This window comes from Sylvia atricapilla, chromosome 3 (genome assembly GCF_009819655.1).
Source record: "Sylvia atricapilla isolate bSylAtr1 chromosome 3, bSylAtr1.pri, whole genome shotgun sequence".
In the NCBI taxonomy this organism is placed as follows: domain Eukaryota; kingdom Metazoa; phylum Chordata; class Aves; order Passeriformes; family Sylviidae; genus Sylvia; species Sylvia atricapilla.
This window is the reverse complement of record NC_089142.1, coordinates 28,939,763-28,963,795: the sequence shown is the minus strand read 5'-3', so window position 1 is coordinate 28,963,795 and position 24,033 is coordinate 28,939,763. Positions and strand designations below refer to the sequence as shown.

The 24,033-nt window shown below is 36.6% G+C and overlaps 1 protein-coding gene across 1 annotated transcript in view; it reads right to left on the bottom strand.

Moving 5' to 3' along the window:
• The window catches only part of COL19A1 (collagen type XIX alpha 1 chain), a 172,210-nt gene that overhangs the window by 42,160 nt on the left and 106,017 nt on the right, over positions 1–24,033 (bottom strand). Inside the window, 4 exon segments of the mRNA XM_066314266.1 lie at positions 511–555; positions 1,340–1,402; positions 5,806–5,859; positions 13,568–13,621. Of these exon segments, the coding sequence (XP_066170363.1) occupies positions 511–555; positions 1,340–1,402; positions 5,806–5,859; positions 13,568–13,621 (216 nt within the window).

Sequence of the window (24,033 nt, the reverse complement as noted above, 5' to 3'; positions counted from 1 at the left end):
ACAGCCCATGTTCTGAGAAAAGTAAAATATATGTCTGTTCCCAAGTAATACCTCTCAAATCATACTGTTAAATTTATGCTTAAACTCAAACATACTAAATTAGAATTCTGATTTCTATATTTTAATAATTTAAAGCTTGTTTTTTCATATAGATATTGAAGATCACATACATAACTTGGAAAAGTATCACCAGCACCTAATTCATGAGGCAGCCTCTGGTCATAAACTTATATAAAAATAATTTTAAACTGGTAGTAAGTAAAGTGTGAATGTTTTTAAAGCTAAGGACTTTGTGAGCTGGTAGAACAGGAAATTTACTTGGATGTGTAAATACCTTCCCAAGGAGGGACTTGAATAAAATACTAAGGACATTTAGAGACTGACAACTTTTCCAATGCCCAAATATTTTTTTCTTGATCTTCTGTATATTTTATAAGATTTCATTCATAATCAGTACATTGCATCAACATCTAGTAAACACAGGAGCACAGAAGGCAGGAATTAACTCACCTTTTCTCCTTTTGCACCAGTCATCCCCAATTCTCCTTTTTGACCCTTTAAACAAAATTAATTATATTTAAAATCTTTATATTCTGGAAAATGTAAATAATCTCCTCCTCTTCTTTAACTGTGCTTTGTTCTGTGTGGGCCACAAAATATTAATTATTGTTACAATGGAAATTTAGGTTAAACATCTGAAAATGAATATAAATGGCTGTTTTCTATAGCAGATCTGCAGGCTTCTCAGTAAAATGTTGTCAATTCTGTCATATATCCAGAGCATTTGTCTCTTCTCCTTCAAGTTTGAAAAGGATACAATTGTTAAAATATGGTGAGCTCTTTATACAAGACAGATAACTATAACAATATAGTGCCATATGGTGTGGATTCAGAATTTGATTTCCATGTAATTTTTAGAGGCTGTCTATGAGTATTTTTGATATGGAAAGCAGAGAAACTGCTTTAAATATTCATTATTCACTATCCATAATATTTTCTGAATTTCAACTTTTTCATAGTCATTCCATATAACAGGCAGAGCAGCTCATTTGACTTCTCAGATGGCATTATAGAAACCATACATAATTCTTTCAGCATTTCCCTTTTCTATTTATACTAGAGGAGAGAGTAGTTGCCACTGCAGGATAGCATGATGAGTTGGATATTGGGCTACACAGATCAAAGTGCCAGTCATCTCAAAAATCTATACCTTGAAAGCCCGTTGGGATAAATCAAATCAAATAAATAAAATCAAATAAATAAATCACTTTGTTAAGGGTGGCAGGGACATGCTGGGTAGGCACTTTGAAACTTCTCTGAATTCATCCCAAATGCTTACAATGTCTCCCTTCTGGCCTTTAAGTCCAGGGGTCCCAAGCACTCCTAGTAGTCTTGTATCACTCTGGAAAGAAATATCACCACAAAGATCAGAAAATGTCACTATTAACTTCCAGTAACAATTTATTTACTGTAAAAATTTATTGTAATTTATCAGCTGTAAATTCAGAAGTCCTATTTTACCACTAGACAGGGAATTATAATAAGTGCCAATGCAGTACAACTAGGTAGTGTATTGCAGAACACATCCTTTATCACGCATTCACACTCCTGCCACACTAGCAGAAAATGAACGGAAGCATAAAAGGGAAATGTCTGCATTGACTATTGATATGCAAATCTCTAATTTTTTAAGTTCAACACAAAGAACATATTTTTATGCTCATTGTTACAATACCTTTCCCAAGTATGTAAGAAAAGAACAGAAAACTTCATTTCTATGAGAAAGAATCGCAAGCCTTTTACTTTTGAGCACCATGAAATGCAAAAAAAAAGTAGAACTAATTTAAATCTACTACAGCAGTAAGACAACGGAGAGGGAACAGACTCCTCACATTGCTTCTCAAAGAAGACAGACTTAAGGACTAGAGCTTCAGGTTGTATACTTGCTCAGCCGTTGTTGCACTGCATTTATTTACTCTTCTGTACAAGGTAAAGACAATAAAACACAAAACAAATGGTTTTCTTTTCACAAAGTCAGACTTCCTAAGGGGAGCATGTTTTTTTTGCAATGACAATGGAAAAAAGAAAACCCCAATAACCCTGAAAAATGATCTCCAGTCAAGACTAAGGGAATCCCAGTCCTGGGGTGAGCAAAAACCCTGAGTAAACCAACTCCCCTTGCCATGTTCCAGTTTCTATAGCTGTAAAATGGGAAAACATCACAATGACTACATGTGCCATTTACACCATGTTAATACTTTCAGAATATGGTAATTGAACATAAATTGAAAAAAAAAATTTTAGAAAAGCTAATTTCCTGATGGATTCTCCACGGTGTTTAGGGTTTGTAACACTGATAGCCACACTAATTATCAAAATTAACTTCAGAGCAAGAGGCAGGTACCCAGATACCTGAGTATTGATGTGAAGTATTTGACTACCACTGGAATGAGAATTCAGGTATTGGTTACAGTGAGTACACTACAAATGATACTAATTTGTGGTGTGTGGGGCTTTTGTTTGTTTGTTTGTTTGTTTTTTAAATAACTACCCTTATGTCCTTTGCATTGGTATAGATAATTTGGTCTTTACAACCAAATGTAAGTAAAATATGCCAAAGCAAAAAAAAGATTCTTAGAAAATTAATAATGAACTATCCCATAATTACCTAAAATTGCTAGAAATTATAATGATTCTGAAGCATTTCCTGACTAGATTGTGTTGTAGTTTCAATTTCTTTGTGTTTGGGTTTAATTTTTTATTTTTATGTGTTGGAGAACATTTTTGATTAAACTGATCTGCATGCCCTTTCCAAAGATATTTAGAAGCAAGTTTGGTAAATGACCTTATATCTACATATAACTGGTAAATAAGAAGGATGATAAACAGAGGCCTTGAAAGCCCAAGCAAAGGATAACAGAGGCCTGAGAGTATATAAATGCAAATTATGAGGTATCATTTATCCATCTCTGAAGGTATATAACACAGTACAGGGCAGAACTAGTTTCTTGGCAAAAAGAAGAGAACAAAATGCATTTATCAAACACATGCAAAGCATCTGATTTATCCAGAAAAAGCAAAAGACATAACAAGAAGGAATAAAAAAATGTGAAAACAGGCACACAGGAAGAATGAGGAAGCAATGGTCCAGCACTGTCTCCCACCCCATTAAGGATCAATGCTACTACTTAAACTCAGCAGGTTCCTCTCACCTTCATTAAAGAAAGACTGCTGATCCTGGTCTGCTGTTCAGCACAATTTGCTGCCGCAATCAGCAACTGTATTTATAGTGCTCTTTTACTGTGTATATGGATCAAGTAAATTATGCTTTCAAAGGCTTGCACTCCAACCTCCTTAAAAATCACTCTGATAAAGTGATTGATGCTGACCCAGAAAAATCCTGGCTGCAATAAATTATTTAAATATGTTGTGCAATTACCAATACTTATTACATCAATCAGTAATTACCATACAGCAATCAGAAAAATTGCAAATAATCTGATAAGAAACAGAGAAATTAGAGAAAGAGGAAAAAAACATTATTAGTTATGATAGGTCTTAAGAGCCACCACATTTCTTGTTATCAGTTTCTCATGGTTCCTAGAAATAGCAACACAAAGAAGCCATACTAATATCCTAATATTTTTCTGTTTGTTTATTTTTGAAAAAAACCCAACCAAACCAAAACAAAACAAAAGTGAAAATATCTATAACAACTAAAATGTGGTCAATACCTGAACACTTTAAACACCAAACTGAAAGAAGACTTTGTGACATCCTTGAGAACATGGATAAAATGATGGAAAATGACACCACCATTCCCTGTGCTGTAAGGAACCTCAAAAACCTCAGAGTATCACTCAAATATCATTTTACCAATACAAACAACTGAGGCACACTGCATATTCAATACTGGAATGTGAAAGACTGCTTGATGCCTCCAAGCTGCTGTGGACAAAATCAGCTTCTGTCATACTAGGTAACAGCAAGGAAAAAAGACAAGTTACTGGTACATACATCTACCTAAGTGAATCAATGGTAAAGCAGAGAGGCTGTTCTTTTCTTTGAAGACCTCTTGGTCTTGTCCTTGATCAGAATATCCCATTCCCATAATAAAATGCATAGAAATTAATATATTTGTTGTTGGAGACTCAGGTTGATTTTAGAAGGGTCTGAGTATTTAGTTAAAATTTGCATATTTAGAACCTTCTATTTGAATCAGAAAGCCAACTCCTCTTTCATCTGGAGTCATACAGCATTTCCTTGTCGAACAGTTAATTGCTCATGACAGAGTCATTAAAACCTTCAAACCAGACAGCTGAAGGAAGAAGAAAGTTGGTAACCTATCCAGGATTTAAAAGATAATTAATTTATAGACACATACCAGCTGGTCTACATTTTTTCCAGAATCTTGTTAATTAGGAAATACAAGCTACCTTAAGAATACCTAGAGCTTTATAATTGCAAGAAATATGACTTTAGGAAACAGATGTGTTTCATTTCCTGGAGATTGTCACTGTTTGTATTTCCTCTTGCAGAATTAACCTTAAAGGGACTATCAGGATAAAAGAGATTGATAAGGCAGAGGTGGGAAATGAGCTACCATAAATATGGAATCAATAGAGGAAAGAGTGCTGGTATCAGTGAAAGCTCTTTGGCAGGAAAAAAGAAACTGGTAAGGAAACCAAACGTAAAAACCAAAATATATAAAACTTCAACACATATATATGGAACAGGAGACCAAATATGGAAATTAGGTCTCTATGAATAAAACGCTCTATGCTTAATTCCTAATTCATGCTTCTAAGGTTATATAATGATTTGGAATGTTTTAAATATCAGAATTAATATCAGAGAAATAACTTCAGTGATAAAAACAGCAGGAAATGTATGTTTAACACCAATTTAACTCCAGAGTCCCTGTTCAAGGAAAGATTTTAGCATTCATCAGGGAATGTTATATAAGAAAAACACCCTGAATACACATGCTCTTTATAGTTAATGCATTCCAATGTTAAATAAAATTAATTCCCTCCAGGCCTGACCTGCATGACTTAAGTTGTGATACACACATTAACCACTGTGCTGGGGAAATAATACTGCAAGAGTGGATCATGAATCTTTGAATGAAATAGTTTTCTGATCAGAGGGGTTACATGCTCCCAAATCAATTAAGCAAACTTCTCTATTCTCATAAAATGATAGACACTACTACAGCTTAAATGACTTGAAATACCTGCAGTAAGAATGTAAAAACTCTGTCAAGTTGTACACAGCCCTATGCAATTTAAACATTTTTTTTTCTTTTAAGTTCTTTTAGCTGCAGGTGGTTTTATAATTGACACAGTATTTTTATTAACAACACAGACACAAGGACAATTCTCATGGACTGCTGGCAGATCTTTTCAAGATTTTGCCTCCTTGTCTTTCTATTTTACTCCTAGAATCATGACAGAGTTGGTCAAGAAAGAAATGTCAAGTTTAAAGCAATTTGGTTTAGAAATGGAGTGCTGGTGCTTCTCACTAACAGCTAGGTGGTCCACACATCTTCTTTTTGAGTTTTACCAGTCAAAAGCAAGTAAGTAGAAGATAGACAGGAGACAAGACACATGGAGCAAGATAGATGACACAGCAGGTATGAGACTGGAGTGTGGACTGAAACTTGTAAAGGGATGCAAAAGAGGAAAGAAATTACCTTTTGAATTAATTTAGAATGTAGTTCACAGGGATCAAAATTGTGGTCATTTCTACCTCAGATACGACTTAGTCATAAACCCACACAGACACCAAATCAGATCTCCATACCTCATTATAATGCTTGCTCAATGAATCCAGGATTCCTTTAAGTCCAGAAGGACCCTATATGGAAAAATATGCATCAGAAGGTAATTTTAATTTCACTAATTTTATGTTTGCATATCTATATTTAAAGAGCAGTGGGGATGTAAAAGTTTTTGATTTTTGAGTGTACAGTAAATTATCTTCTGTAACTTCATTATTTCCTTTTTCTCGCACAGAGGAAGAAGAAAGTCAGTTTTTTAATCTCTGAATTTTGAACACCAGCAACATATTTTCAAGTGAATAGGTCAGTCAGAGAAAGCAGAAATGAAATCCATATCAATTTTAATACAAGTCCCTTCTGGTATGAACAACATTCTTGTTCTGCAGCATTTCAAAACTCCTTCCACTACACAAATTTCGATGTAGAAGCAGCTCCTAGTGTGAGTAAACAGATAGCTTTTTAACCTGGGAGCAAGTGAAATTGAGGAAAGCCAGAGTTCTCCAGAATATTAACTTCCTAGTTAAAAAAAATTAGCATTGCAAGTTTTTACTTAAACACACGTTTCATAAAAAAATTCAACACTGAAAAAAGGAACTTCTTGATCAAATGAACATTTAGTACAGAAACACTGAAAAATGTGTTTGGGAAAAAACATTTTTGGACATGAAATCCCCCCATTTTTAGGCGTATTCTGCCAAAAAGCATGCCTTCAATGAGATTTTTAAGTTTGGTAGATGAAGCAGAACACAGAAAGTACAGTCAAGAACATATGAACTAAGACTCAGTTAAATTTACAAATTAGCACAGTTACTCTCTTTGAGTGGAAGCTTTCACATAATGCAGTATGAACAACAACCACTCATGGAAGCTGTAAGAAATGTTTGATTGTATTAATAAGATAACCATATATTCAAGTAAATCACTTAGCCTGATTGACCTGGATGTAACACAGAGCACAAAAGCAACTCTCCTCCTCCAGGGCTTTTTAAAATTACAATTTACCCTCTGCAGCTTTTGTCCTAGTGTGGATACTAGGAAAATTTGGAAGCTGTGTGAAACATCTCAGGTGTTTCACTTCCTCCTTCTTCCCTACATTCGAAGAGACAAAAGCACATTCACATTATTTCAAAGTGAATTGTCACTTCAAATTTATGTTAAAAGTAAGATCCATGTAGTCATGATGTTTTCACTAAGATTTCACTCCACTCTGACTTCTGAAGTTAATGGCAGAATTTTTGCTTTGATATCCATAATAAAGCTGGCAATCCAGAACTGGGATTGAACTATGATGACACTGCCTGGACAATTCAACATCAACACTGTAAACCTGCCATATTGAATCCTTGAACCCAGGATTCCTGGAGAATTCTGAAATACTGTAAGGAGTCAAAAATAAGAACTTATCTTCCCTTTGCATTTGATATCATGTACCATGCTTCTTTTACTCTTTTTCCATGACTGAAACTGCTGCAGCCACACAACCCAGGAAGAACTTAATGCTGTATCCTCACCCCCAAACTCTCAGATATTATTTGTACAAAAATAAATAATTTTTGACAGGATGAAAAATACATTGGCACAGTTTTGAAAAACAAACATATCCTTAAAAATCTTCAGAATGTCTCATGACTAAGATAGTCAAGGAGAATTTTAGGCATTTGGGCTGCATTCTTGACTATGCCCCAGCCTTTGCGTTACCAGTTTAGTATTTCTGTTTTCCAAAAATTGACATAAATGTAATAATTTCATATTTCCATCATTTTTCGATAATAAAAACTAGTAAAACAAGTGCACAACAACTGAAAATATTTTTATTCAAGGGTTTTTTTCCTAAGCCATAGTCTCTTTCTTCCACTGTTTCACTACACTAATATAGTTGCAAATCTACTCTGAAGTCTCTACAGACAAAAAAACCCCCAAAAAACCAAACAAACCAGCAGCATTGGTTTAAAAGGGGAGAAGCAATTAAAGTAAAAACAGTTGAAGAATTATTGTACCAGCAGTTTTTAGCTTTTGAATGAGAATTTTGCACATCTGCCACTTTGAGCCCCACTTGAGCACTGTTTCCTTTTTTTTCTAATATCAAGTTGTGTAATTGAGAGAAGCGAAGCACACAGAGAGTGGAGTTGTATGAATAAGAAAAGAACTGAAAATGTGTCCTGATGGTTTTCCAAAACTGCAAACAGGTTTCAGATGTTATTTGTACAGACAAGGCAGGAATAGAAACACAGGTGCTTAAAGGGAAATAGCTCCAAGCTTTAAAATTACTGGGGTTTACAATGTATCTTCCTTCCCTAACTTTTATAGTTCATCTGCATTTCTGTAAAGATGAGACTGTTAAAAAAGTCTACCCAATCTCACAGTTCATGCATAAATCGGGTAAGGAGCAAATTGCACTGGTTGCATCTCAAAACCAGGCCATTTCAGAGAACACAGCCTGCAAGTGACTCAGTGCAGTTACTTTATCGCTGTATTTCACTTTGGGGACTGCCCATTAAAATAAGACACTGGTTTTCTGTTCATTTTAATGCAAAACATCATGAAACTCTTCAGGGCAGATGTGCAATATTGTATAACTATTCCAAAGAGAAAAAGGAAAGAATGATGAAAACTTGATGTCTGCCACGTCAATAGGACACAAGAAATAAATAACATTTTGATATGGATAAAAAACCATAATGCATAGAAGCAAGCAATCTGACCAATCTTTGCCAGCCCTTCCCACACTATAATGTAAGCATTTCCAATATTCTTCTAAGAAGCCGCTGAAAGTGCAGGGAAACCAGAAATGCTACTGACAATTTTCACTTATCATTGCTTTGATTTTTTCTTTATTGTAATTAGCGATAACATTCACTCACTTCCAAAATATTGGTAGAGGAATGACAGTATTTCCTGAGGCAGAGGAAATGAAATTTCCAAGGTGAACTGCTGGCTACTTAAGATAACTAGTTTGGGGGCACTGACATACGTATTGAATCACAAAACCAAAAGTGTATGTAATTAAATGAAGAAGTTCAAGTGAACTCCTCCACTGCATCATGTGCAATGCAGGAAAAAATGAAACCTTATTTTAATTTAAAAATTTAGGGAGTAATACAAAGCTCATCTTCCAAGCAAAAATACTTGAGGAGATAAAAAAATATCAAGTTCAGCTTCTTGCAAAGGTAAATGATAAACTGAATGATGAGCTTCAAAAGCTATAGAAATTGTGAAATTAATCAATTACATCAATTGGTTGAAAATATTAGCTCACCTTTGGATGTATCAGTTTAAGAGAATGAATAATTGTGATTACAGTTTACTAGCCTGTGATTTAATCCAAAGTTTCTTTCCCACCTCTGCCACAGGTAGGTCGGACAAGAGTGTGTTTGGCCAGGACAGGCAGACCTCATGCTTCTTACCTTGACAAATCAGTGCTGATAACATTTCACTTCTGCTAAAAAACAGCTGGGCAAAAGTCAGACTCATGTCAGGGAATTTTTCTGAATTTTTTTGTTATACTGGTGCAAGTCTGTAGCACAACTCTAGCTTAGCACTCTTGATTTTAAAAACAAGTCAAATCCCTAAAATGAGAAATGGAATTGAGAAATGGAATTCCTCCAGTCATAATAGTTCCAGTAGAGACAGAGAAAATTAGGACTGGAAGGATAAAGTTAACTCTCAATGGAGAAATGAATAAAACTCCTTTTTTCTGTTCTCTAGCCCATCTATGTAAATAAATACACCTGCTGATTAATGTAAAGGGAAAAATAAATAAATAATAAACCCCCAACCTCAACAGTGACAGATATCAGGCAGAACAAACAGAAAAATAAATTATCTCCTCTTAACAGAACACTACACAAAATGAGGCAGATAGTAATTCTACAACCCCAGACCAGAGAAGGACTTTGCTCAAGTGAAGAGTGCAGAATTGGGCCTGTACATCCTTAGGCTGAGGATCCCAAGGTCAGATACATTTCACATATTACACTGCATGTGACAGCATGGTGAAACAGACTGCCCAGAGAGGTGGTAGAGTATTTCTTGGTGGAAGAATGATGCTGGAAGATGATTCAAGAATCATCTGGTCACAATCCTGTGCTTTCAGATGTCCCTGCTTGAGCAGGAAGGTTGTATCAAATGACCCATAGAGATCCCTCCCAATCGTATTAATTCTGTGATTCTTTGCCTTGCTTTTAAAATAAAAGGGCGTGGTATCTAGAAAGTCAATGCATAATGCAAAATAAGCTGTGGTTTGCTGGGGACCCTGTCTGTGTCGCTGAATCCTACAGACTTTTAGTTAGCAGCTATGGCAGAAAATAGAAATCAGCTCAGTTCTGCAGTCTGATCAAAATGCTGTTCTTACAACCTCATAGCATCCTATTATCATAGTAATTCTTTCTGTTTAATAAAATCAGCATTTCAATTTCAATGAAGAGCCATGCTGAGCAGGGTAACAGCATGTGACAGACTCTCTTTCAGAAGACTTTAGAAGAAAATGGAAGTAGGCAAATATATAAAATATATTTGAAAGGTACAGAGATATTGATTTTACAATCACAATTTTCAGAATGCTTGTGAGAGCAAAGTGAATAGTGTGTTTTACAGAAGCTTTTCACCCCTATCCAGGTGCTTTAAAAGCGGAGAAAGGGCCAGAAAGCACTAGAGGGAGCTGCTGCTCCATTTGGATTTTTGTATCCAGCACAAATTGCTACCCGCTGGATTGAGATGGGTGTGAGTGAACATCTCGGCTCTCCTGTACTGAAATAACAGAACAGTACTCAAAAACATCAGACAGCAAGGATGCATACCACGAATTCTGAAACAGAAGGGAATCAAAGAACACCTTAAAAGTCAATAATATGTAATAGACTGTAAAAAACTACTCAGAGGAATATATTCCATAGGTTTCTAAAAATATTTTAAAATGATCAATTAAAATCCTCACTGACTCCTTGCCTTTTGTGAGCACATGATTTGTCCCAAAGAGAAAAAAAAAAACAAACAAAACCATAAAAGAAAGGATAAGGAAAAATGACACAAAATAAAGGATATCTGGAAGAAATTTCGTAGAAAATCCCACTTAAGCTGAATAGTTTCATTACCAGATGCCAATCAATCTCTGTTTCTGACAGTGATATAGGTTTTTAAGCAATCTATGCAGATGATGTTAAGGGACTAAAACTCACACCAAGCACTAATTTTATTGGAAAAAAAAATCCCCAGAAATTAGGTTAGGAAAAAAAAAAAAAAAAAAAAAAAAGAGGAGATATTGAGAGAAGGTTAGAAAAGTCCTAAATGCTGCCATGTGACAAGTAGATTTTTGACTGTTAGCAGGTGCTTTTACATTCCTGTCACATGAAAGCACAGCATGTATTCTAACTGCAATTTTTGTAACTTTCCAGTTTTCTTTAATTTTACCCCAGTCATTTCCCCTAGATGTACACATTGTTGTTAGGACAGTTCTTTATAATAAATACCCTGAGTATTGTATTTCCCTCTCACAGTTTTTGTGTTTTCTTTTTTTTTTTCTTTTTTGTCAGTACTGAGCACTTCTAATATCTAAATGAAATACTTAACATCATGGCATAAACTGATAAATAAATTCAGTAGATTTATTAATTTCAAACACACACTGCATTCTGTAACTACCCTAACAATTAATGACTAAATCTCCTTTTTCTCAAAAACAAATTTCTTTTTTTTTTTTTTTTTTAAACATCAGCCAAACCCCAAACTTTTTTAAACTGGACGGTCTAATTTTTATGTATTCAGTCAATCTGTTAACCACTTTGTACTCTGTGTATGCCAAACTTATGACAACAACCACCCTGCGGGTGTGACCGTTCTGTTGCACTCTGGAAAAGCCAAAGTAAGGACTAGCAATGCACCCACATGCATGAAGAAGCTGCTTACTATTAGGAGAGAAGACTAACTGGAAGCACAGCAAAACTTAATATAGTTTGAGCCTTGAAAAAGAGAGGGGGAATGATGGATCCTGTTGGAGTTTTTTTGGTGCTTACAAGCTGTGGCACTTGAAATAAGGGGATCCTGCCAATGCATGTTAGCAGGCATTACTGCTTTTAGAGTATGCCTTTTTTATGTGTTATGTTCTCAGTCTTGGAAGAGGAACACAAGATGGTGGTATAGCTGTATCCAAAGTGAGGAGTGCACCAAGAGAATTATACCAGAAACAAATACTTTAAACCAATATTTAAGCCATGGCTGTTTAAGGAATGCTTTTCTGTATGTAGTACTAGGCTACAGTACCCAATACAGAGCTCCTTGTAATGATGTTGCCATGCTGACAAAGTTGAGCTTTCCACTTGCTGTAAGAAAATCTGAGATATGTCTCAGTAATAGAAGCACAATTTCGCTTCCACTCAAGATTTCTGGTATATCTGTCAAGGATCATACATCTTCACAAGCCTGACCTGCCAGCAAATCTAGGATGGCAGAAATCTGTAACACAGAGACAGCTTTTCACTAGCTCACAAAAAACGAAGTAGATTAGGTCTAACATTGACCTCTGCTATGGTTTGCTTTTTTATCCATTAAAGGTTATATTTGGTACTTGTATTAAGAAAGATTCTGCATCACTCCTTTCCTCTGTTTGGTTTCTTGCACTGTGCAATACCATTTCAGCATTAGGACTGTGCAAAAGACTCAAACAAGCAAAGCTTCCATATGACTGTATGCAGGAGGAAAAAGTGAAAGGGAGGGATTTTTAACTGTTTGGTTTTATGCAGGATAAATTAATTCCATCATAAACGCCTCTTTCTGAATACATCATGCAAGAAAAAATTATTTATGAAATCTATGCAGCTTTTGTTTTGGATGAGGGTAGATGACATCTGTTCCATTTTAGCCATTGTATCCCATGCACCAGTGCATTATTATCTTCTCTACATGTAAGACCAGGTTGAAGAATATGAATCAAACATTCAAATGAATAAACCATTTGCCTTTATCCAGGTAAACAAAAGAAGAGATTATAATTTTTTGTTTATACACAAGAATGTAAAGCAGCAGAAGTTTACTTAATCCTCGAATGGCTGTTTTGTATTTGCACACAACAGTATTTTACAATGCAATATACAGAGAATTTTACCAATATGACCAAGTCTTCCTCTACCAAAAAAGGCTGCTTTCATTGAAGACTAACATACATTCATGCCTGACTTGAATTTTAAATCCTTCATCTTTTTTAAAAAAATAGAGAAGAAGAAAAAATCCCAAACCTCTTAGATCTCAGCTAAACCCTTTAGTTCTTCATATTACAAATCCTTTCATAAAGTCATGTATTTCTTAATCTTTTTAATTCTTCAGTCAACTCATTTGAACTACAGCTGAGTGCTCATTCCAGTGCTGGGTATAATCCTCCCCATCATTCAGACAGTTGGCACATGCTTCACACAGTCCTTCATCTTTCAAATTACCCCTCTGAGACAGAAATTATCCCTTCTTCTACAGAGCATTACGCAATTTGAAAAGGGAATGAAGGCACAGTATTCACGGTTAGCATACATGGCCAGTCTTTCTTTAAAATGCCAATTTCTGCTTCCTCTGCTGAAGTTTCCATCTTGTTCTTTCTCTACTGTATAGTCCCTCCTACTTGTGGACCCAGGCCTTTAATTTTTGCTGCAACAAATGGCTACCAGTAGTAGCTGTTCAATATAGCAAAATACACACAGATCAATTATTTTCAACTATAATTAGGATCCAATAACCTGCTACAAAAGAGTTAACAAAGTCCAAGGACAAAGTGAAAATTTCCCATTCCCCTTGTTAGTTACTCACAGGAGGTCCTGGTGGCCCCGGTTTTCCTGGAAGGCCTGGTTTGCCTCGTCTACCCTGGAAACAAAAAATTACAACAGACATTTATCAATGCTGTGGTTAGGGACTTAAGAATTTTAAGAAAAGATTTACTGTCTTATGTATTAGCAAAACAAAGAAAAGAAATCCAAACCCATCCAAAATACTATATACTGCAATACTATCTAATATGAGTAGTTCTAGGATTGCTTTTAATAATTACAACAAACTGCGTTTGCATCCCCATCCCAGTAACAATGTCACATTTTAAAGCTTTATCTCAAATATGAGTGCACATTGATATTTGTTATTAACATTGATATCGTTATTGCTATTAACAAAGTATCTTCATGAAGTGTAAAGAAATTATATTTGTATGAATACGCTGGAGGTTGGGATATTAAACTGTGCTGCAGCAGTCTGACTTGCACACTCAGTACACATGTGCAGTATAACCCGATTAACAAACACACATACCCTTCTTCTCTAGGATGTGATAATGAGCACAAAAGCCAGAGATTTGTTTGCAAAAACAATTCACCTTCTTTGTGCAATTACTACCATCTGTGTATATATAATGCGCATGCAAAATCATTTGCATTAAAACATAAAGTCCATAAAAGTCTTCTTAGGGGAGACTTTCCACTCAGTTTCTGAAAAACACATGCATATGTAACTATTACAATTTTTTAGTAGAGAGTTTGCTTGAACAACTGTTTTCACATACGCTTTTTTTAAAGGAAGATCAACATAAAAATGGAAGTAATTTACAGGAATTAACATCTTTATTGCCAAACTGAAATCTGATGCACATTTTTTAGAAACAACAGCTGAGAACAACTAATATCTGGGTGCAAATGGCAAAGAAAAAAGTATTATATCCATTAAGAGTAAACTTTTCCCTCACATATGGCAAATGTAAATTAATGTTAAGCATTAGGGGGTGTCCTGCTGAAAACTTGGCTTAAAAAGTGAAGAAATTAAAATTCTGGCTGACAGCTCTCAATTAACACATAGGGATATTTCTGTAAGCCATGGTCCCTTACTTCTAAGCCTGCTTCTATAGTTTATTAAATAACAGTATCACATAGACTGCAGAAGCATTCTCAGGAACAGAAAGTGAAAGTTTTGCTTTTCCAGGTGAGAGCCCTGATCTGTAGGAAAGCACTCATGCTCTGCTTTTCATTAATCTTGATCTGTGCTGAGGGGACGACAGCAAGAGTGGAAAATCCCTCTCCTTCGTGCCCTGCAGCTCTCCAGGGCAACCTCTTGTCTAGAAGCCAGGGACTCTGCTGAGAAAGGAAGGTATCTCAAGCCCTTCAAGCTGAAGAAGCAACAGAACAAAGATTGTGTGGGTGTTTCAGCCATTGGGTTGAGGCCACAAAACGTGTACACTGCCACCACAGTTTTATGAATGTCCTCAGTCAGTGTTTTAAGGGCAGTGTGAAACAAAACCACCTCAGCATATTTGGAGTGCCAAATTCCTGGGTCTTAACTAGCTGAGACATATGTTACGTGCTGAGCTGTTTAATCCTGCCAGCACTTGCACGTGCAGGGCTCTAACCGGGGCAGCTCAGGGTACGCTGTAGAACCAGAATTCAGTACAAGGTGCTGAGACTGGCCTCTAGGCTCTACTGGCCCTGACTTTCCACCCCAAGCACATCCTCTGCCGGGCTGGTAACACTGTCCCTGCAACCCCGGGACCTGCTGGAGCTGGGAACTCAGCTGGGCTAAGATGGGGTGACTTTTGAGTTTGGTCAAAACTTGACTTTGAATCTGGAATTCACTGAGGAACTAGGGGGCTTGCCTGGCTGACAGGGCACAGCCTGGGAAAGGAACACAAGCACAAGGAAAGGGGGCTGCAGTTTTCTACATCTATACTTTTGGACAGATCTCTACTCTGGAAATACAGGTGGAAACTGATATTTCCTGACCTTTTAAAAAAAAACAAAAAACCCACAACAGTAAACTTCCCTTAGAGAGTAAGAAAAACAGACTGAGAGGTAATAATGTAATAAACAACGATAAATTGCTCCATACTTTTAAAATAGTCCCTCTGAGTTATAATGGTCTACAGCGCTGACTTCTTGAAGCACCTTCCTTTTCCTGTTTGAACTTATTTAAAGTATCCTGAGGATGACACTTAGAGTCACGGCAGTTTAAACAAAGTATCAAGGAAGTGTCAGGATGAAGAAGACAGGGCTTTGACTGGCAGACACAACTGTGAACGAGGTGTTAATTACACAGGAAAACATGGAATATGTTGGGAAGGCAATACTATCTCTGTTTACATGATGAACTAAAATGTGATTTATGACATAACAAAGACAAGACTTGATGAACTTTCTGAATAAAAACCAGTTATAAAAATAAAAATTGTCATTTATTAATTACTAGAATGCATACCCAGTGAGACACAGAACAAACACTTGCCTCACTTTTTATCCCATCATATTATTGCTATTATGCAATGTTGCATGTAAAACAACCACACAGATCAGTATGAGGCATAAGCTTTTTATAGCCTTTTTTTTGCCTCTAGGCACCTTTATAAATGGTTTAGTATTTTAAATTTAATACAAAATTTCATAAAAGGCCACTGCCTTTCAGCTATGCCTTTCAGATACAGAGACTTCAATGTTAGTAATATCCAAAGCTCCACCTACTTGTCAGCACTCCTGCTTCTCTGTGACTTCTCAATATCAGCAGGGAAAAAAATTAAAATACATACTATAATGACAGTGTAAATAAAAAAAATAGTCCATATTTTTGTTTAGGGTAATTAAAACAATTAGAAGAATGTTTTTGACAAGCCCATTATGATGCTGCCTTGAGCAGACCATGAGCCAGATCATGACTAAATATTTGCATTTTGATTTTGAGTCATCCTTCTGGCAAGAAACAAGTGAAAAACATCTCAGTGCCCTCTCTGGTCTACAGAGTGGGCTTAGCAGAGAGCCACAGTTCCCATCTCCTTCTCAGCAGTGGGTCTTGGTAGCCCCATGAGAGCTGTATTTAGCGCTACTCTGCTGTGCAGAGGGCTGACAGCCCACACATGAGGCCTGTTACCTTTATTTAGCTTAGATCACCGAGCAAATATTGAGGTTATAAAACCACTCAAAATATAAATAAATGTCCTAGGCATCACATTGTTTCTTTAACTAAATAAAAAATGCAATACCACCTACATTCACTTAAAAACGATATGTGGTGTCAACAAGTTGTCTAATGCTACTTAGAATACCTGAAGAAGACCAAAACAGTTGCTGGTTCTTTCCTTTGTGCTGCATATATTTTTGCTGCCTATCAATGTGATAAGAAGTTTTCTAAGTTACTGATATTGTATGCTGTTCCCTTGACTCCTGAAATGCCTGGCCCCAACTAATCTGTACAGCAGGCTACTTTGCTCTTTCCCAAAGGACAGACTGGAAGTCAGTCACTCAAATGACAACTCATTCAAATAACAAGTTTGGTTAGGGGCAAAAGAAGATGAAATACTAAAAATAAAGTAAATGAGAGATTATGTGCTTCAGGAAACCCAGCTGAATGCCTAGCTGAAGTATGTGGCCAGCTGCATTCTTTATTCCTCTCTTCCTTTACCCCTCCTGTGAATTGAAATGACTTGATGAGTTTTGCCTGACATGGGATGGAAAGTTGTTCAGAAGAGAGGCTCCGGCCATCCTTCCATAGGCTTTGTGCTCTGGTTGTGACTGCTGCCCCTGGGCACTGCTGCAGGTCCAGCACACAGTGGAAGAATTCAAAATCTGTATTGTAACCCCCTGCTGTATCATGGCATACCCATCTATTCACACCTCTCTAGAGGGGTAAAATCTCTAATCCTAGTGCTCAAATATAAGCTGTGGATTATTTAAGGATAAAATCAAGCAGCTATGTAGGAACACTACATGATTTATGGAATTAATAATTTAAAGACTCTATACTTGACTATGAAGGCAAAAGTTCTTAGAATAAACCCATGTGAATTTTCAAGGGAAAGTGCTAATTAGTGGTTCTTGAAACACATCATCACATTTCAAAACAGGAACTAGTTCTAGGGAAAGCAGAAATCTGGGCTTTAAAGTCTTAACTACTGTAGTTGCTATGCAAAATTAATGAGGTTTATGTAATTTGTTTGCCAAGATAAACTATGAGTCTCAGTTAATCCTCAAAACCAGATTTGAAAAGGCACAGATATAACCAAAACAGGAGACCCCTGTCTCACAGTGCCTAACCCACAGATGCCTGCCAGCACCTTGGGGACCTAAACATAGCCACATGAGTGGAGCTCTGAGCAGTTAAAAGACTGCTCCTCCAGATGCCCTAAATTGCCACCAAGCAGCCAGACAATTTCCAGTGCCTACACTAACTCAGATTACAGCAAGAGTTGGGATATTCTCTCCCCTAAATTGAAAATCTATCTTGCAGACAATGAAACCTTGTTAACTTCAGTAATACAGTGTTAGGATATGAATGTACAATCCCTTCTTCAATCCTATTAACTTTGGCCTTGAGGATGTATTATGATAACCAGCACATTACAAATTAACCTCTGTATTAGATGTTAAACCTGAGCGAAATCACAGGAAATAAGGCCAGAAGGCAAGAAATTAGGCTGTTTGCAGAAATCAAGTGCAAGTCTGTTCATCATACCCCATTAAAACCTTTCACAGAAACACAGCTCACAGAAAAATAGAGCACACAGAGCCTAATCCCCTGTTTTGGGAGAAAAGTCAGTAGGGAGCTCCTCACTAATGCAGAAGCATTCCTGCGCTCAATCTTGGGTTTCCAAAATGATTTTAGGAATGATTTACAAAATCCCTAGTTTCTTCATTATGACATCAATAAAACATTTTAAGGGAACACCTATCCAGACTACATAAAATTGAAATGAATTTAACAAACAAACAAAAAAAATCATTAAAAGGGCATAGCAATGCCAAGAATTTGAATGCCATGACCTCTTTTGCCAACAAATTGCTAGACAAAATCACAATTTTTCAAGTGTAAAAGGGAAAAAGTTTAATTTTTTTTTTCAAAATAACTCAAAGAAATAGCTTTCAATTGTATTTAGATAGTTTATACCTCAATTTTTAACTATGAGATGTAATTTCTTATTCTCTCATGTTTCTATACCTTTGGCTAAAAGACATTAAAAGAAATGTTAATAATAGAGTATTTGGAAGGGAGTTTGAAATTCTAAATGAGCCTCTTAAAAGTTAAACCATTTCTGCTATTCCATTAACAGTTAGATTTTAATTTCTAGAGTGGAAATTAACAAGGGAAACCCCAGAATTTTCCTAATTGACAAATCTGTCTTTAGCATTCTAAATTTCAGCCTTTCATTTCATTTTTAAATGCCAAAGTGGGAAAAAATATTTTATGCTGCATCCTAATTTACTGGATATGTACTTCAAGGTAGAGACATTCTGGGAGAAAAACTGTTTTACATTAAGCCTTTTTGGACTGTTAAATGTCAGAATGAAAGAACATATAGAACTCTCACTAAAACATCAAATCAGATTGGAGCTTCGCATGTTTAAAAAAAAAAAACTTACATCAAAGTCAAGAAGGACTGAGAAGAGTAAAAGAGATTCCAAAACTCCAGAGATTTAGCTGTGAAGAAAATGTTTTGCATTGTGCCAGGAGGCTAACCTGCAATGCAGACATTATCGTTGTTCTGAAAGGTTTGTTTTATAATTGGTTAAGTACAACATTTACTCATTGAACTAGAAAACAAATTATGTCAAAGAAATATTTAAGTTCTATGAATCAGATAAATGCAATCTGAATTTAAATTAATTTTGATGCCACTTTAAATAATTATGTTAAGAAAAATCTAACAGCTCTCCATCCATTTATTTTCCACTCTGTCAAACTAACTCTATTAATGCTTGATTAGAAAACCTTGTAATCTCAGAAAGTAAACTGATTATTAACATAAGGCAAATACTGCATTCCACAGGGTCCCTCCAAACATGTAATTTTAGTGAAATCAGTGTTGAAACGCTAGATATGACAACAGATTCTCAGCTTTATGAAGTGTTTAATTTATTACTAAGATAATGCTAAAATAACTTCCTCTTAAGTGAAGTATTTGGTATTATAAACACAACTATTGAAAATAAGGAAGTTCTTTCAAAAATATTTACTTCGGGACACCTGCAACATCCTAAGGAATACAGAGTCAAGGATATGGCCGTGATATTGCAGAAAGATTTTTAAATGCTTGAAACCAATTCACCACTGGAACCAGGGAAACCACGATGATGGGAAAATGATCTGTTTAAATACATAGAAAAGACTTTAAAAAAATTATTAATCCATAAAAATCAAGTTGTTGGCAACTATGCTGAGGATAAGATAGAGCCAAATAAAAACCACAGAATTGTCTGGGTTGGAAGAAACTCTTGAGATAATTTAGTATAATCCCTTTCCTCAAGTAGGATCAACTGTCCAGGACTGTGTCTCCTCAGCTTTTGAATATCTCCACAGATGGAGACTCCACAACCTCTCTGGTCAACTTGCACCAGTATGTGCTGAACTTCACAATAAGAAAGTGCTTTCTTGTGTTCAGATAGAATATTCTGGGTGGGTTTGTTTTTGTTTTTTTTTTTTTTTTTTTTTTTTAATTTCTTACCCATTGCCTCTTGTCCTGTCACCAGATGCTACTGAGGAGAATGTGTCTCCCTCTTCTTTATTCCCTCACACCAGATATTTACACACTGATTAGATTCCCACTGAGCCTTCTCCAGGCTGAAGAGTCCCAGCTCTCAGCCTCTCCTTTCATGGAAGTTTCTCCAGTTGCACTTTGAGCCCCCTGAGGAAGTCTCTATCTTTCTGGAGCTGGTCTCACCAGCGCTGAGCAAAGGGGAAGGATACCTCCCTTGACCTGCTGGCAGTGCTCTTTGAAATGCAGGCCAGGGTATTGTTGCCCTGTCCTGCTGGCTCATGGTCTGCTTATTGTCCAAAAAGTTCTTCAGCACAAAGCTTTCTTCTAGTTTGTTTCCACTGTATGCTCATATCAGGGATTATGTCCCCCTAGATGCTCAATTTACATTTGCTATTCTTGAACTTCATGGGATTTCTTTTGTCCCAGTTCTCTGCTACATTCTTCCCCATTCTCCAGGCTGTTAATGAGGACACTGGACAGTACTGGCCCAAGGAACAACCCTGGGATACATCACTAATGACTAGTCTCCAAGTGGACACTGTGCCACTAATGAAAAATTTCTGGACCTTGTTTTTCAGATACTTTTAAATCCATTTCACCATCTACCCTGTACTTTGTCAGTTTGTCTACAAAGATAATGAGAGATCGTGTCAAAGGCTTTGCTAAAGCTGAGGTTGGCATCCACTGCTCACCTCTCATCCACCTAGTTAGTCACATCATAGTAGAAAGCAATGTATTTGGTCAAACAAAATTTTCCTTTCATAAGAAAGGACTTGCAGACTATCCCAATCACCTTCTTGTCCTCTAAGTTTGGTAATTGCTTCCAGGAAGATTTCTTCTTTCACATTGCCAGATATTGAGTTGAAGCCTATTGGCCTGTAGTTCCCTGCACCTTCCTTTGTGAAGACAGAAGTGATATTTGCTCTTTTCCAGTCTTCAGGAGCCTCTCCCAGTCACCATGACCGTTCAAAATAATCAAGAAAGGATTGTAATGAGTGAGGCCCTATGGACTTAGACAGCTGTGTCCTCCATCTGGGCACAAAAGTCTGACAGCAAACAGCTGTCTGTGCTCCTTCAGTAGCGCTTGGGTCCTGTGCCTCGTGACCACCATCTGTAAGTGTGCACGCTGGACAGAGAAGGTTTGCTGGCCTCTTTGTGCCCCCCTGCATCAACTGCTGTGCCATCTGCTGCATCTGCTGGCTGCTCCTGCCATGGCTGCACAAACTGCTCCTCCAGAGCCTCATCCTGGCACAGGCAGAGGGGGCCTGTCCTCACTGCTGTGGTGCCCACTGCCCAGGGACAGCTGGCAGAGTTTGTCAGAAGCTGCCACTGCTGCCCTTACCTTAGCCTCACCTGGAAGCAGCAGGCATCCTCAGTGTGCTCAGAGGCTTCCCAAAAGTGACCAAATCCCAGAAAAAGTGCCTAGGAGCTCAAGAAGACATCAAGAGGATTGTAAAGAAGCAGAAACTGCTGCACAAACTGCTGTATATTACAGCTGCATGCGGGGCCTGTCTCTTCCAGAGGCCAGCTGAGAATGCAAAATCACCCTGTCTAGATTTCACAGTATAGCTGTCTAATAAAATTGCCTTGATTGCATGAAGAAATTTTTTGGAATTCACTGAAATATTATATTTTTTAAATGGAATAATTTTCAGAAAAAATATTACTTCTAAAAATTGCAGCAAGTTCAGGGAAAATCCCTGCTACAAAGATACCTAACTGAAATGAAGCATTACTTTTCAAAACATTTGGAATTTTATTTTGGAAATATAAACTTCATTGCATTTAACAGACTAAAGGCAGAGTCTGGAAAGCCCCATGCAGCCTGAAAACTATAGGTAGTAGAAATTTTTAAGAATATACAGCAACATGGCAAAATTATTTGAAGACTTCAGAAAATTCTTTGCATGGGAGCTGGAGGCCCCTAGTTGAACTTTTTCAAAAATCAGTGGAATGGTGATTTGATTATAGAGAAAAAACTCTAAATAGCTCTTCAATATAAAGAAGAAAACAAAAAAACGCAGTTGCTGAAGGCTAATGGAGGATTAGGTACATGCCCAGTGTAAAATAAAATGCCCATTTTGAAATTTGTGATTGACAAGGAACACTGGAAAAAAGAATTCAAGGAGACTTGGATAGAGTCTGTTGTTGATATTCTTTGAAGTGGAAGCTGGACTTCTGCAAAAGATGTGCTTACCTAGAAAGTGCAGGATTATTGAGAAAAATAATAGTTCTGCATAACACAGGAATCCAGGAAGATGGCGTAGTAATCCACTGTGGTTTAAATTCTGTGCAATGTGAGGTTCATATCCAATCTTACTATTGTTTCGTAATATTGGACCAGGGACATTTCTGAGTAGTGTGTAAGCTCCTGATGTCATTCTGAGCAGTTGTGTAATAGTATCAAGTTGCTGCAGCAGTAACATGCCTGAAGCCAACGTGATGGACACTGAAAAATTATGTATGAACGTAGTGCCTGCCCACAGAGTAGTCTAGTATTTCTCATCCAGGAATGAGGGGAAAGGAATGAGTAGCTGTTGCTACTGGCCCATTTCTTTCAGTAACCAGAATTAAAACTCAAAGCTCCTGCTGACTAAGGTCTCATGTCTAACCACTTCATTGAGGATCAAAAACCTTAAAAAATGTTATAAAAAGTCACTACTTGTAGAGCTAGAGGAAACATTAGACTTTTTAAGAGCAAACATTTGAGGACTCCTTGAGCCCATAAGAAAACATAACATTAACAAATGTGAGTGGTGTGTGGAAATGAGTATCTTGGCAAAAGGAGAAACACAAGAGCACTACATACTCACACAAAATTTTACTATATTCACTGATGACATTATTACAACCCTTTAAATGAGTATTGTATAAGTCTCAGGTTGATTGAAGAATGAGAAATAAGTTCACTGTGCCCTCTTTGAATATGGCCAGGTTGTGATGTAACCAGGTTATGATGTCTTCTGCCATGACAATTACTTTTGCCTTCAGAGTAACAGTTTAATTAAGGATGGACAATGTGTGATGAATCATTGATTATCTTTTAAGATCTTTTGTAGAGCTACTGAAAATTCTAGCAAGTTTCTTTTGTGTAGATGAAGCATGATAGTAAACCATGCAAAATTGAAAACTCCTTCTCTTGATCTCAAAATTCTGTTCCTCCCTTTTTAGTGCTGTGCAGAGGAGACAAGATGTGTTAGTCTGAAGAACATTATTTGTACCCATTGCACACAAAGGTTGCTCTCCTGCATGAGTCATCCACATGCACAATGAGAAGAGATAATGAAGGAAATAGAGGGAAAGGTTTCAAAATAAGTGAGGAAAGAATGGGATCTCACGAATCTGCTCTTATAGACACAACCAATACTCCTGATAAATGCTAGACTGTTGGTCCATTTGTTTATTCAGAAAAGAAACATTTGCGCATTTTGCTACTAGAGTAGTATGAGAGAAGTAACACGATTATGAATCCAATTTTTATTTATCATCACACTAATTGTTCTCCATGACTCCATTACTTGAAATTTTTAGCAAATTTTTAATTTTCTGTTAAATGCAGCAAAAAAAAAATAGAACGTGGGCATCCTGATACAGGGTCTTTTAATGCTGCACAAAGCTAGTCAAAGAATTTTCAGGGCTTCATCTCTCTACTTCTGAATGATCTCCCCACATTACATTTCTGAAAACTCATCACACTAGTGTACTGCTTTCTGCAAACCTTTTTATTTTTTAGGATATCTGGAAAGCATCCAGGGATATCAACTAAGATAGAAGATATTTC